At 38.2% G+C, this 15,455-nt stretch overlaps 1 protein-coding gene across 1 annotated transcript in view; it reads right to left on the bottom strand.

The window, feature by feature from the left end:
* Positions 1-14,784, bottom strand: part of zak (sterile alpha motif and leucine zipper containing kinase AZK) — a 34,379-nt gene extending 19,595 nt beyond the window's left edge. Inside the window, exons 1-2 of the mRNA XM_037686465.1 lie at positions 14,605-14,784; positions 10,440-10,527 (exon numbers count right to left, since the gene is read on the bottom strand). Of these exons, the coding sequence (XP_037542393.1) occupies positions 10,440-10,527; positions 14,605-14,763 (247 nt within the window). The 5' untranslated portion in view covers positions 14,764-14,784. The remainder of the gene's footprint in view (positions 1-10,439; positions 10,528-14,604) is intronic.
* Positions 14,785-15,455: the final 671 nt, after the last annotated feature.

Below are 15,455 nucleotides of genomic sequence, written 5' to 3'. Positions count from 1 at the left end.
GGACATTTATAACATGGATGATGAATCTGGATTAGTCAGGGAGATCATAAACCTTCTTTTGTAACTCATCTTAATTAGATTCTGCTTTTATAAACAGAGACATCCTATCGCTTCTGGATAACAGGACTTTCTCTTGAACAGGGTCAATAGGTTTTTCAGGAACCACATTGTCTCCATTGTACTTTCATAATTGCTAAATTGTATCTTTATTAGTTTGAATAAAAGTCAGACTACATATCACTTTATAAAGTTTCTGTTCTGACATTTGAGAATATCAAACAATTTTATTCTTTAACAAAAAAACAACAAAAAAAAACATTATTTCAGGATCCAACAAAATTAAGTCTGGTCATCTGGATGGTTTCTTCTTTTTTGTTTTTGTTGTTGAAACATTTCTTCCTTCATCCAAAGGACTTCATCAGTCCAAGGAGCCAGGACAAACTCAGTCCCACAAGCAGCACACTCACATAGTGGGCCAACCAGTTTGATGGTAATAAGATGGTTTCTGGAGTCCTGTTATGTTTCTGGAGATATTTACCTGGACTATTGAGCATGAACTTTGATTATTTCAGGATGTTTTCATTAAGATTACTCGAGTCATCATTCATTATGTCACACTTTAACTCAATGAGATTTTATTGAGTGAGATAATTCTACAAGGTATTCTGAAGGTAATGAAAGTAATTCTAACAAGGCTGAGTCAGGTCCTCTGAACAGATTCTTCTTTGTTGAAACGTTTCATCTTTTATCCAAAAGACTTCTTCAGTCTGAGAAGATGCAACAAACTTATAAGTCTTATAAACTGCTCTTTCTCATAGTGGATCAATCAGTTTGCTGGTGGCAGCCAAAACTAGTTGTTCGCATGCAACATCCCAGGGTTTGACTCCCATCATCCACTGGAGCACAAGTTAAGAGTCATCAGGACTCTGTACCACAGAACGGACTCAGGAGCCAGTGAGAAGTTCCACACAAGACAGGCCATGGAGCAATGTGGATATCCTAAATGGGCCTTCCTGAAAGCAGAGAAGAAACCCAAACAGGACTCCAGTCAGCCAACAGGTGAAAAGGAGGAACCCAGACCCAGACCAGTGGTCATTCCATATGTTGCAGGAGTTTCAGAGAAACTGACATTTATTTTCTAAACATAACGTCCCAGTGGCGTTTAAACCCCAAAATACATCACGGCAAAGATTGATTCATCCCAAAGATCCAGTCCCCCGGCACAAACAGAGCAACATGTTGTTCAGTGTCAGGAGGGCTGTGATCAATGTCAGGGAAACTAAACAGCCACTGGCCAAAAGGATGGACCAGCACAGAAGAGCAACATCATCAGGCCAGGACTCTGCAGTCTACACTCAAGATGTTCACATCCTTGATAGAAAGGAGCAATGGTTTGAGAGAGTAGTAAAGGAAGCCATATTTGTGAAGAGATACTGTCCATCATTAAGCAGGAGTGGAGGCCTCCGTGTTCAACTGTCCCATGTTACAATGCTGTTATTGCCAGTATCACTCAGCTCTCTGTGAATAGCAAGCGGCCATCAGGGCACTAACGATCAGTCAGTGGGCCTCCTTTAATACAACTAGTTCTGGATGTCACCAACAAACTGGTTGATCCACTGCGAGAAGGTGCTGTTTATAAGATGAAGTTTGTTGCAGCTCCTTAGACTGAAAAAGTCTTTAGGATAAAAGATGAAAAGTTTCAACAAAGAAGAATCAGGACATACTGTAATGAAGGTAAGCTCTTCCTGGAAGAAGTGTGTGCTGTACAAGACAAAAAGAACGCTTTAGTTTGCAGTTTTGTATATTGCTAACTATTAAAGCCTTTCGACTGCACTGATGTTTCTAATTTTTTCACCTCATTATGTTGTTGTATAACGGCTTAACTATTAACTGTTTTACACCACCTTCCATTTTTTTTAAAGGAAAACTAAATCTGTTGACTTTGTTTGCTAAGTTCTCATTTTACACAAACCGGCATGTACTTTATCTAAGTTGTCACGATGTGACTAAAACCCTGGTTATCTGGGATTTATAACGGTCATTTCAGCTTGCTGTGAAAACCTGTGATTGTGGATGTGCTCTAACGACAGAAGAAGTGACGCATGGTTACATTAAAGATCAAAACCTTGGTGAAACGAGGTGAAAGTCCTTGTTCAGGATGTGGGTGGGACTTCTGGAGTTTTCATTCACAGCATGCTTCCTAAACACAGAGTGAGCTTTGTAACTGTACGGACAAGGAGACATTAATAACCCTCGTCCTGCAAACCTGCAGCAGTTCCTGAACATCACAAACTGGGTTCTTTGGGTTCAAATCAACAAGCTCAGAAGTTTAGCTCTTGATGTTGAGACAACAAACAAGTTAGGACTGGAGTCTTCTGTTTTATAGAAAAATAAATATATTGCAACAGATTTTGTTATCACAATATTTTACACTAATATCACAGTCAAATGATACGAGGCGACGGGAGTAGGGTGGACTCCAGAAACCATCTTATCACCATCAAACTGGTCAGCCCACTATGTGAGTGTGCTGCTATGGGACTGAGTTTGTTGTGGCTCCTTGGACTGATGGTCTTTTGGATGAAAGACGAAACGTTTCAACAAAAAAAAGAAACCGTCCAGAGGACCTGACTTAACTTTGTTGGATCACTATTCACACTTGAGTTATAAATGTGTTGTCCTTCATCTAAAACATAAACTGTGTCATGCTGAGCAACTAACAGGACATCAGCAGGTCAACAGATGGGTCAGTAAAATCATAAATATATACTGTCCCATGGACTATTTCCTTATAAATCCTTATTTATTGAACAGTAATCATTTAGAAGGAAAATGGCTCACGGAGACAGCTTTAAAAAAAATACTGCTGGGCTTCTATTCTGAAGCTGAAGACGTTCTGGTTCCCATCTGGGAGGCTTTATCATTACCGGATGGGACGCGAAACATCTTCAGCTTCAGAATAGAAGTCCAGTTGCTTTTTCTTTTCAAATTCTTTTGGTTTGACCATGACCTGGATGACTGAGAATCTTCACCGGCATCGTGTTCACTGTTTTGGGTTTTGTTATTATGTTTAATTTCTGTGTTTCCTTGTTGTTTCTTGAGTTCTCTTGTGTTCTCAGTGGCATCGGTTTCTTTTAGCGCAGCCACCTCACATCTTCACTCACACCTGTCTCTGGTGCCTAGCTCATTAGTCTCAGCTGTTTTTAATCTTCTCATCATCCACAGCATGCTTATATTCCTGGTTCTTCAGTCAGTCGTTCTGGTTTGTTTCCCAGCTTTGTCCTTCTTATGATTTTGCTTCATGGTGTTTTGTTTTTTGCTGCCTCGTCGTTATTTTTGTCTTTCAGTTCCCTTTTTTGTGCTTTGCCAGCTCTCACTTCAGCCACGTCAATAATCAAATCCTTGAATAAGTCTGCAACTTTGAGTCCATCTTAAATAAAAGCAGCTGTATCTCAGTTTGTACCACCTTTCTGCTTTGTGTAAATTATCATAAATGTGAACTAAGAAGGTTCAGCACATAGCCTTCATTTAAAAATCATTGTCAATCCAATGTGATGATCAGCTGCATCATGTTTTGTCAAAGTCTATTAGTGTAAACTGGGGCAGGTTTGTGGGCCGTTGGGCTCAAGAAACATTTGAAACCTCATCAACATTATTTTTACTTACCGTATTTTCTGGCATATATGTCACAGTTTTTTGAATAAATTTGCCAGTCCAGTGACATATACGCTGAAGCGACTTATATATGTTTTTGGATTTTTTTTCCATATTCATAACGCAATTTTTGACTGATGCTTTAAATATTCATTCATACTGACATGTACCACAGTAAACATTACGATCTGCAGCTACTAGAGGTGCAAGAGTCAGCATCCCCACCATCACAAACATCTACACCTCCAGATGCAGGAAGAGAGCCACCTGCATCATGAAGGACCCCACTCACCCAGCACACACACTTTTTGCCCTGCTCCTCTCAGACAGGAGGTTGAAGAGCATTAACCACTAGACTGAGGAACAGCTTCTACCCTGAGGCTATTCATGAATCCCTAACCAGGATAAACACATCACCTTTGCTTGTTTCTCTTTTAACTCTGCAGATGTTGGATGTTGTCTACCATGGCGCATTAAGATTCATAACTGGCTGTAACTATTGTACGCACCATTGCACCCTGTATTCACTGGTTAACTGGTCATCATTAACGTCACGCAGACTCCCCCACTGGTACGTTTTCATCTTTAAATCACTTCTTGGTCTGTTGCCTTCATACATCTCCTCCTACATGTCTCTGCATGAGTGCAGCTACAGAGTGCACTTTCAGGACATTATTACCTGCAGTGTTCCCTCAGTGAGAGCTGAACTAGGCAAAAAGGGCCTTCTCCTACTCTGCTCCCGTTTCCTGGAATATCTTGCAAAAAGATCGGTGGCTTCAAACATCTGTTAAGTTCCTGGCAAGACCCAATGCAGACAAGTTCCTGTTTTTAGTTTTCTACACCGCCTTACAATCTAGATGTTTTTTGTCGATACTTTTTCCTTTTGATTGCCATTTTATTTAAATTTGTAAAAGAAAAAAAAATTGTATGCCTCTTTTATGATTGTCTATTGTTGTCGTTATCCAATGTTGTCATAACTCTTTGTTAAAGAAACCAGGTCTTTCTTGTAATTGAGTCCCTGAGGCTCAATGAGATTAATCTGAATAAATAAAGATTGAATGAATGAAAGCATCATGCTGCTGATCTGTCTCATGTTGCTGTGTTCATTTGTGCTCATCTGCTCACACAGACTCATGTTCGTGCTGCTGTTCGGCGTATTGTTTTTGTACTAATAGTGCTTAGCGTATTTTTAGTTGACATTTTTCTTAGTTCATATCTTAGATCTTATTACTGTTTTTCTTTTATATTTTACACTTTTGTTGGATGTAACTGGGATCCTGTGTACACAATTTTGTTCCACCACATGTACCACATATGGTGCGAATGACAAATAAATAAACTATGACTCTGAGAGGGCCCTCGAGGCTTATGACAACTACCGGTAGGCATATATGTTGTTCCTGTATCGCATCCCCCTGCCAAACATTGACCATTAAACTGCATTTATTAAGGAAAAAGTTAAACTGAGACACACCTTTGCTATAATGTCGAGCAAACAAATTATTGTTTTTAAGTGTTTAATCTTGTTTATATTTCAAAGAACTGCAACAGCGAGTCCTCCCGTGCGTGCTCCCAATCGATTTTTGGCATGACACCGGCCCACGTTTCCCGAGGGTCAGTGGTGACGCAAAATAAATGTGACTTATACGCCGAAGTGACTTATATATGTTCTTGTCCTCTTCATGATGCTTTTATTGACTGATGTGACTTTTATACTCCAGAGCGACTTATACGCCAGAAAATATAATGTATAAATTACATGACTTTCAATGTTTTTATTCACAGAAAGCAGAGTATTATTTAAAGTCAGAAGCACAGGAGACAAAAAACATCTGAAATTATAAAAAAAAATTTTTAAAAAACTCTGTCAGAGTTTAGTTTTTAAGTTGCCATCGCTGCACAAGTGAATCTGAACTGTTTCTGTACTTAAACTCAAAATATAATAAGAATATTTACAACTCAATATGGTACATAAAGTAAAGTCATTTAATAAAACTACTAGTACTTTACTGATTTTAAAACTGTAAGAAACCATGAAGGGAGAAAAAAAAAAAAAGACTATCAAAATCCATTAGGCAGTTGTTAATCAATAAAGGCTTCAACACATGTAATGTTTTCCAGTAATGTGGGTTTGCACTTCATTGGATTTAAATAAAGCAAGGTGGTTGGAAAATATCCAATCATTAAAAACAATAATACTATTTTGGGGCCCTGTAAACCTCAAGGCCTTGGGCTGCTGCTCCGGTAAGTCCTTTGGGAAGTTTGGCCTTGTCTCTGTCACATGAGAAACTGTTCTCTTCATGACAGCATTTTTTTTTTCTCTAAACGTCATTTAACAACAGAGGATAACGTGTCCCTTCCTTTTTGACGTCACTTGTGCCAGAAACCTTTAGCAAACATGACTGAGCATGCTTCTTTCAAGTTCCTCTGGAAAACCTCAGCAATTTAAATACTTTAATTTGGTTCAATTTGTTCTACAGTCACATATTAGATGAGAAAATACATATAAGAGCAGTCATGTGAGTCTTTCCTCCTAATACTAAGGTTTCCAGCTTTTTGCACCTGCTGTGCATCCAATATCTCCAGATTATTCTTTCAGACTTTTACTTTCTGATAATGTTTGGACAGGGCCCTTTCTTTAACATCCTAGATTTGTTTACGCCTGACAAAAGTCCCTAATGCGCCTTCACCTTACTCGTATAACTGGATTCCTTTATGTAATGATTTCTTCAGAGCTCTCAACTGACATCAACAGCCCTGATCGTGTTTTTAAACCTTTCAAAAACTAAACTAATCTCTTCTCACTTTGCTTTCTCATATTTGACTGAGTTTACATGGCTAAACAGTATTTTATTGTCATTAGTGAGCAAAATAAAGTGAAGTTACCAAAAATGTGGTTAGAAATTTACATTTTATTCAGTTTATACTGTGCCAAACCAAATTAGGTAATCTCAAGGCAGTTTAAATGGTAAGTATTAGATCACCTTTACGAGTCAATAAAATCCAAAATGTAAACTGTGAAAAGGAAATTGGGAGAAAAGTCTGTCAATCCAGATTACACAAGACTGACAACAGTATCTGCAGGTTTCAGTAAGTCAAATTTAGGACTTTTTAAGACTTTTCTAATTCCACCTTGAATAAAATATAAGACTGAGCAAACTTTAAATATAAGCAATGGTTCCTGCTGTATTACAACCAAGCATAGCATGTGTCACTCAATGAGACACATTCAGGTTTAGTTTTTATCTGTTTATTGAATATAAAGTGATATTTAGCGCTCACTGGTTCAATAGTATGGAAAGCCATTTCATTCTAAATTAAATAAATAGTGTTATTTAAAAATTATTCATAAATATTCCATTAAATAAATAAATGTTCCCATGAAATAAAACATTTAAATAGAAATGTTTAGTTTTTTCTCCAAGATTTATTTTTTAATTTCAAGATTTATTTTTATTTATTTCAAGATTTATTTATTTATATATTTAATATCCATCCATCCATCCATCCATCCATCCATTATCTTTACCCGCTTATTCCATTTTGGGTCACGGGGGTCGCTGATGCCCATGTCCAGCAATCACTGTGCGATGGGCGGGGTACACCCTGGACGGTCTCCAGTCCATCACAGGGCCACATAGAGACAAACGAGACAAACAACCATTCACTCTCTCACTCACACCTAGGGACAATTTAGAGTTACCAATCAGCCTAACAAGCATGTTTTTGGTCTGTGGGAGGAAACCGGAGCACCCGGAGAAAACCCACGCATGCACGGAGAGAACATGCAAACTCCACCCAGAAAGGCCCCCGGACTGGGGTTTGAACCAAGGACCTGCTCGCTGAGAGGCAGCAGCTCTACCAGATGCGCCACCGTGCATTTATTTTTATTTATTTCAAGATTTATTTATTTATATATTTAATAATGGAATTTAATTTTGTGACACTTTATTTTGTAAAGCTACTTTACATATTTCAGGGGCTTTTATTTTTTAACCCCATTTTTCACTTTAAGCTTTTTATTTCATGTTCTTATATTCAAATGAGGGGGCGGGGTTTTCTCCGTGGGGCGGGTCTGGTCAGAATTAGCAGATTGCATCTGTTTGCAGAAACTGACGTACTCCAATCTTTATTGACCAATCACAGCAAAGTATTCCCCTCGCTGAGCTCTGCTAACTGTGTTCAGAAAGTCAGGATGACAAGCGGCCAATATGGAGGACATTGGAGAACTCCGAGATGAAACGCAAAGATTTGCTGATGAAATTGAGCATTATATATTTACATTATATTTACAAACCGTGTTGTATTCCAGGGTGTGATTCATTTGCAGTGTGGACACGGAGTGGAGCGGGTCTCCTCTCTGCTGTGAAACTGACAGCTGCCAGAGCTTGGGGAAGTGGGAGGGGCTTACGGCCCGCTGCCGAACGTGCTTTCGTCACCAAAATCTCCAGTAACAGAAAAAAAGTCTCTATTTGTCGCTAGTCACTTAAAAAAAAGTCACTAGAGGGGTCTGAAAACTCGCTATATAAAGCGGGAAATTCGCTAAGTTGGCAAAACTGCAGCCATGTCCGCTATTGTGCTCCAGCCCGTGTGGAAACATTGTGCTGCACATTGGTTCCTCTTCAATAAAGGGCCTGCGTGTGTGTGTTTTTAGCGTGAGAAATACAAAGTGTGCCGTGTGCACCTCATGAAATGCGTGTGTCTCACTGTCAATGAGTGAGATTTGAGCGGCCATTGTTTCTTTTATTTTTGATTTAGTTATTAATTTGCCTGGCTCATAGATGGGCTGCATTGACAATGACCAGACCCGCCCCACATAGAAAACCCCGCCCCCTCATTTGAATATAAGAACATGAAGTAAAAAGAACTTTAAATGAAAAATGGGGTTAAAATATACAAGCCCCTGAAATGTGTAAAGTAACTTTAAAAAATGAAAATGTCACAAAATGAAACTTCATTATTAAATAAATAAATAAATCTTGAATTAAATAAAAATAAATCTTGAAATAAATAAACAATAAATCTTGGGAAAAAACTAAACATTTTCTATTTCAATGTTTTTATTTCATGGGAGCATTTATTTATTTATTGGAATATGTATTAATAATTTTTAAATAACACTATTTATTTAATTTTGAATGAAATGGCTCTCCATACAATAGCAGTATGAACAAGTGCTGCTATTTTGTTGGAACATCCAACAAAAAAATAATCTACTGAGTACATTTATGGCACGAGGCTCATTTGTGTCTTAACCTCCAGTTTTGCCTTCATAGTCAAAGACGTCATCCAGCCAACTGTCAATACATTTGCACCAGCACATGATTTACCTGCAGAATAGCTAGCTAGCAAGCATATACTGTATATCAGCAGCTAGTAGAACAACGGAGAACTTTAATATCTCCTGCCCCAACAAATTTTTAAGACCTCCGAGTAACTGAGTAACTCCACCGAGAAAGGCCCCCGGTCGGGATTTGAACTGGCAACCTTCTCGCCGAGAGGCAACAGCTCTACCGACTGAGCCACTGTGCTGTAAAACAATTTTTTTTGTTTAGCAGATTAGTGTTTTCACTAACTTTGGAAACCATTAGTAGAATTAGCTTCTGCTAAATTAGATTTTGCCAACTTTAAGTTCGCTAACAAAATTCACAAGATTGTTCCCGTCTGTTGTGGGTGTGTCCTGAAGAATCTGCTAGGCACACTATTGGCTGACTATGTGAACACCTGGCAAGACGTGATTGGTTGACGCAGCTTAAACTGGAAGGAGACAAAGACGTGTGATGCAAACTGAGTGACAGTCAGCTTAATGGTCAGCGATCTAGCATTCGTTTTCACTATTTTTTACCTGTTTAGTGGCTTAGCATTAGCAAAGCTATTTTTTTTTTTAGTTAGCAGAATATGGGTTAACAAAGCTAACTTTTTGGTTAGCTGTGTCCACCACTGCATTTACAGGTAAGGCTGTAATTTTAGATACATGAATTTAAGACATTTTCAGGATGCGCGGACACCCTGGAAAATACGTGTCTGCATTTACTGAGTGATAAATCCAAATGATTTACTTTTGTTCCCTTTTGAGGAGGTATAATTGAGTGTACAGACACAGAAGTGGCTCTATCAAGATGTCAGTGTGTATTTCAAAATATTATAGATAAAGTACCATCCACTGCACAGTGCCACCTGAAAGAATTTATTTTTTGCATGGTAGTGATTCTCAACCCACTGTTAATGAATTAAAATCATTCCCTGGATTGAAACGCATGCAGCAGAAATATTTCACACAAACAGCTATATGGTAAATGGACTGTACTTATATAGCGCCTTTCTGTCTTATCGAGATACTCATAGCGCTTGACACTACAATCTGTGTCCTCATTTACTCATTCATACAGCACTCTACTAGATCTCTACAAAGCTAATTGAACAAATCCATTCTAAAGAGACTAATCAGTGCTTTATCACATTCATACACTGATGGGACACACATCGAAGGCAACGAGGGGTTCAGTGTCTTGCCCAGGGACACTTCGGCATGTGACTGCTGGTGGATTCGAACACCCAACTCTTGCATTGGAGAACGACTGCTCTAACCACTCAGCCACAGCTGCCCATATATGAGTGTTTACACATCCTGAAGCTCTGACATTTATTACTGCTTTCACAGAAACCTCTGCTCCACTTTCAAAAGGTCCAACTATAACTTCCTGTCTGTTGCTGTAACACAGTAGTCTTTATATATGTCTCATCACAGTTTGATGGTGTTATCAGATCATAATTCATCTACTTACCGGTGACAATTCCATAGTTGGGAGCCTCAACAATTGCACCATAAAACTGGATGATGTTACGGTGGCTGAGGACGCTGAGGATTTCAGCCTGAGTGATTAACACACAAAGATAGGAAGACAATTTACTTTAAGATTTAAAAAAAATAATGAGTCATACGGAGAATTTCATTCAGACACCAGACTGGTCTTACCGTACTTTTCAGACTATAAGTCACATCTTTTTGCATAAATTAACAAGTCCTGCAACTTATAGTCCGAAGCAACTATTTTACATTTTTTCCCCATATTTAAAAACCAATTTTTGGCTGAGATCTGACGATTTCATTCATTCTGACATGGAAAATATTGAACACTACCGTTTTTAGCTGCTAGAGGGCGCTCGAGCAATACGGCAAGCCAATTGTCTCATTAATAGGTAAAAGTGGCTATTAATGAGACACTTGGCTTGCCATATAACCACCTTCGTCTCGCTCCGGAACTCCTGGACCTTCATTTTGCCACGCCGCATAGGGCAAAATGCAGCTGATTTGACCATTAAAGTGTATTTATTAAGGAAAAGTTGATTTGAGACACACCTTTACTATAATGTTGAGCAAACAAATAATTGTTTTTAAGTGTTAATCTTGTTAAGTTCTTGTTAAAGTCCTCCTGTGCACGCTCCTGCGACTGCCATTTGGCAGCCAATCGATTTTTGGCACAACACCGGCCCACGTTTCCGGGTGGTCAGCGGTGACGCATAATAGGTGCGACTTAAAAGACGAAGCGAAGTATTTATATTTATTTTCCACTTTATTAGACATGCGACTTTTAAGGCGGAAAGTACGGTAGCTTCCACCATGTGAATATGTGGATCTTAAAGAGATCATCTGATGATTATGGTCACACAATGTCCCTAAAGAAGGTTGTTTTAAACACAAGAGTGTGAGACAAAAAGTCAGAAAATAATCCACTAGTTAGAAGTCAAGTTGTTTTATGTCTTATATTTTATGTAAACCATTTGGAGTTGCATACAGTACTGTGCAAATATCTTGAGCAACCCCTCATTTCTTTATAATTTCCTTCCAAAGAGAAAGATATTCTTGTAATAACAAAGGAGGAAGGGGAAGAATCAGTTTTGTGTTGTGTGTTTCCTTGACTGATGAAGCCTTCTGGATGGAAGGTGAAACATTTTAGCACAAAAAAAGAAACTGTCCAGATGACCTGACTGAAAAATGTTGGACTGTATACCTGGATTATTGAGCATGGACTTTGTTGTTTTCAACCAGTTTGACACGAACGTCCACAAGGAGGAGGGGGCGTACCAAAGACATCATCTTAGCACCAACATAACTGGTTTGTTCCACTTTGAAGTAAGCTGTTGGGGGAAGAATCAGTTTTGTGTTGTGTATGTCCTTGACTGATGAAGCCTTCCGAATCGAAGGTGAAACGTTTCAGCACAAAAAAAGAAACTGTCCAGATGACCTGATTGAAAAATTTTGGATATTCTTGTAATCTTTTGTTGTTGTTAAAGTTACTTAAATCTAATCTATGATGTATTTAAACAATAAATGCTCCTGAACGTAAGGAATGAACCAGGATTGTGTCAACATATAGCAGATAATTTAGCAAAGAACCAACTATAATTTGTATTTTCAGGCACGTTGCAAACGTTCTCACAGACAATTTGTTTCTATTTCTTTATTTGAATCTAAGAGAATGCAGACTGACACATATAATATTATTTTGGCAACAATATGTTGAGTCTAAAAAAAAGCTACTATCAGATGAAAGATGATCCATCTCTCAGGTCCTGTGCCAGGTTTTGGTTGGATTTATTTTATTTTTAAGTGAGGACTTTAAGCTACTGTTAATATACTGTTTTATTTTTTAAGTGCTAAAATGTCTTGTCCTCTGCTTGTCCACCTGACATTTTTTTTTCTGCACAAACTGCACAGCATGCTTTCATGGTCAGGTACAAAAACTGAAAAACGAGTTTAAAAAGCAGACAAAGCAGAACTTTGAAGACCTTCAAGAAGCTTAAAAACCTGTGATCAAGACAAGTTAAAAAGATTAGAAGAAAGTTTGGCTCTTTGGAAGGGGTGAGTTCAAGCTTTTGCACTGGACTGTGTGCATCAACATGAAGGAACGCATCAGGAAACGATGGTTGTTTACGGGTTGTCAGAACCTCGGTAAAGCTGTAATGTCACAGCCATCTTGTGACCTCAGCTCACTCTGATTCAGCATCCAGTTTTTGGTGTTGCTTAGACTGCACGAAGAACATAACACGCAGTGGGCATTTAATTGCCCAGCCAGCTTGCTCCAAGAAAAAAGAAAATACAGAGAAAATGCTGCACACCATCACAGAGACAGAAAGTTGTTATTTCGCTCCATGGCCTCCCCAATTACTACAACAGAGAAAGTATAAAAACATCTGTAATATGATTACCGTTTACTTTTAATGGCATCCCTGCCAGAGCAAAGATGTTTAGGTGTTAGCTTACTGATAGGCTGAAAAGAGTAGCGTTACCACTAGTTTTGTTGAAAGACTTACAAACTAAAGCTATGTCAGAAAAATGATTAAAACCACAACAGCGTAAACAGCTGCAGGTGCTTTTTTGGTAAATCGTCTATTTTAAATCTATCTGGCCTGAAGCATTTCCCCATTGCAAGAAAGAGAAAGAAGAAAAGGAGTGTCCTTTCCAGAAAATACTACTTCAAAATATATATATTTACAATTGCTCCACACAGAACTGGATTGTTATCCAGAGACAACAGATTTTTACTGAAGGTCCCAGAGATCCTTAAGATAAATGCTGATTCAGCAACCACACTTTTGTTTGCCGGTATTTTTATTTTTCTGGATATTTTTTACAATCTAACTACTTCTGCATAATTTGTGCTATTTTAGTCAATCATACATCAAAACAGTCAGCTAATTTAGGGAATGTGCGCTAAGACGTTTAGGTTTTGTACCTTTTAGTATTAAAATTAATACATTTAATTACAAATATTTTCCATATAGAAATACATTAAGATCTCGTTAGATCCTTGAAAAACATTCTTCTCTGTAATTTGCTTCAGCTTACTTGCGCCATCTTAACTTGACTGTTTTTAGTTGTTAGCTTTTGTTTAGCTACATTTAGCTTTGAGCTACTTTTAGCTACCATTCTACCACATTTAGCTAGTCTTTTGATACAATTGGCTTTATACTAGCTTTTTGATCATTTTAGCTTTTAGCTAATGTTTGCTCATTTTACCCAGGGTTTTGTTACTTTCAACTTGTAATTAGCATTTTGCTTCTTCTTTTTTTAAGCTAAGCATTTGGCTCTTTTTGGCTTTTAGATAGTGTTCAGCTTCTTTTTATCTTTAACAATTCAATTTCTGCTTCTTTAGCAAAATCCTTCAACACTCAGCATCACACTGCATTTTCACAAAAAATGCAGTTTCTTAAAGTTTCAAGCAATACAAAAACCTATTGGAGTCAAAACTTGGAATATTATTACCATAGATATTATACTAAACAATATGTTCAGTGAAATGAGTCAAAACCTGAAGAAGATTCACGTTAACTTTAAAGAAAATGTTATAGTATGTGACTTTGAACTGCCTGGGAAAGTATACCCTAAACAAAGTAATATATTTTTTGCCTTTACGTTGAACCGTTTCCTGAATGAACAGAAACCTGACAGAATAAGTTCATGTAATTGTTGCCACACTGTATAATTAAAGGAACAATTGGTTCAAAGTGAAAGGATTACATTATCATTTTCAGCGAACAATCACCTCTTTAGCAACCGAGTGAAGTTGAATGGATATCTGTGATCTTTTACATTTTCATAAAGGAAACAATGAATAATATTCTGATTGTCCAAAGGCCAACAAATGGAATACATTTTCATCCAAAGATTTCAAAGAGAAATCTTTTTTTTTTTGTCTTTAAGACAATGAGGCTGTGCTTTCAGTGATTTCAAGAGCAGTCTCTGCTGTAATTGGGCCAAATACGTTCTTTCTTTTGGCAATAATGCTTCTTTTGCAGCAGATTTCTAAGAGTGGGCGACTATAATGACCATGAGTGATGGGTAAAAGAAGTCACCACATCCAGCTAAATGGGAGCGTAATTAAAATGATTACACTGACAATTAAAAAATAGTATATGAAAACCTCCAGCAACAATGATGACTCTTACCTCGTTTTCAATCTTGAGCAGTTTCTTTACTGCCACCTCTTTGTCCTGGGAGATCCACCTGGCTCGGTATACGCTCCCGAAGCTGCCGCCACCGCAGTTCTCGTAGAAGAGGATGTCATCGAACCTGATCTGCACGAAAGACGCTCGGGGAGACGACATCTCATAATGACGTTCGGCTCCAACTCGACCTCTGAGGTGGATCACAGGACAAGAGGGAACTTATTAACTCAGTGAAACAAGCATTCCATGAAGGAATGGCAATAAAACCCAACAAACCACTTCACAGCACAAGCACTTGGTAGATTCACGTTAAGTTCACATTAGAACCATTGAGAAACAAAGACTAGTTCTCTGTATAAGGATGCAAGCCTGTCATCTGACTGGAGCTGACGCAGAAATTGATCTGCGCTTGTCTCCAGTAAGGCCACAAGCAGGGAAAGTAAAGACTGTTTAGATGCAAAAACAAGGAACAGCTCCTCAAATCCTCTTTATCTTTTTTGTAACCAAAGGAGTTCTTCCTGCTCACGTCGAGAGGCCAAACATCAGGTTATGCATGTTGGGAGTCACCAAAACCACACAGATTGATTTTCATACCTCCTGTTTGTCTGTGACACCATGAAAGCATTTTGTGAAAAGAAAAAAAAAAAACCAACAATAATTCCATCATTGAAGGGAAATTGCAGCTCGGTTATTGTTCCTGGGTTTCCCATTTACAGCTGAGCAATTACAGCTTTTAAAAGGCTGTTACCTCGGTCTTCATTGGGATTACTATCCAGCACAGTGGGAAACGTCTCCATTGTCACAGAGGGGAGCCACTTTTTTTCCTACTGATTTTACTTGGATTCGTGCTA

Source organism: Nematolebias whitei, chromosome 13 (assembly GCF_014905685.2).
Source record: "Nematolebias whitei isolate Nwh7 chromosome 13, NemWhi1, whole genome shotgun sequence".
In the NCBI taxonomy this organism is placed as follows: domain Eukaryota; kingdom Metazoa; phylum Chordata; class Actinopteri; order Cyprinodontiformes; family Rivulidae; genus Nematolebias; species Nematolebias whitei.
This window is presented reverse-complemented; position numbering and strand designations above follow the sequence as displayed.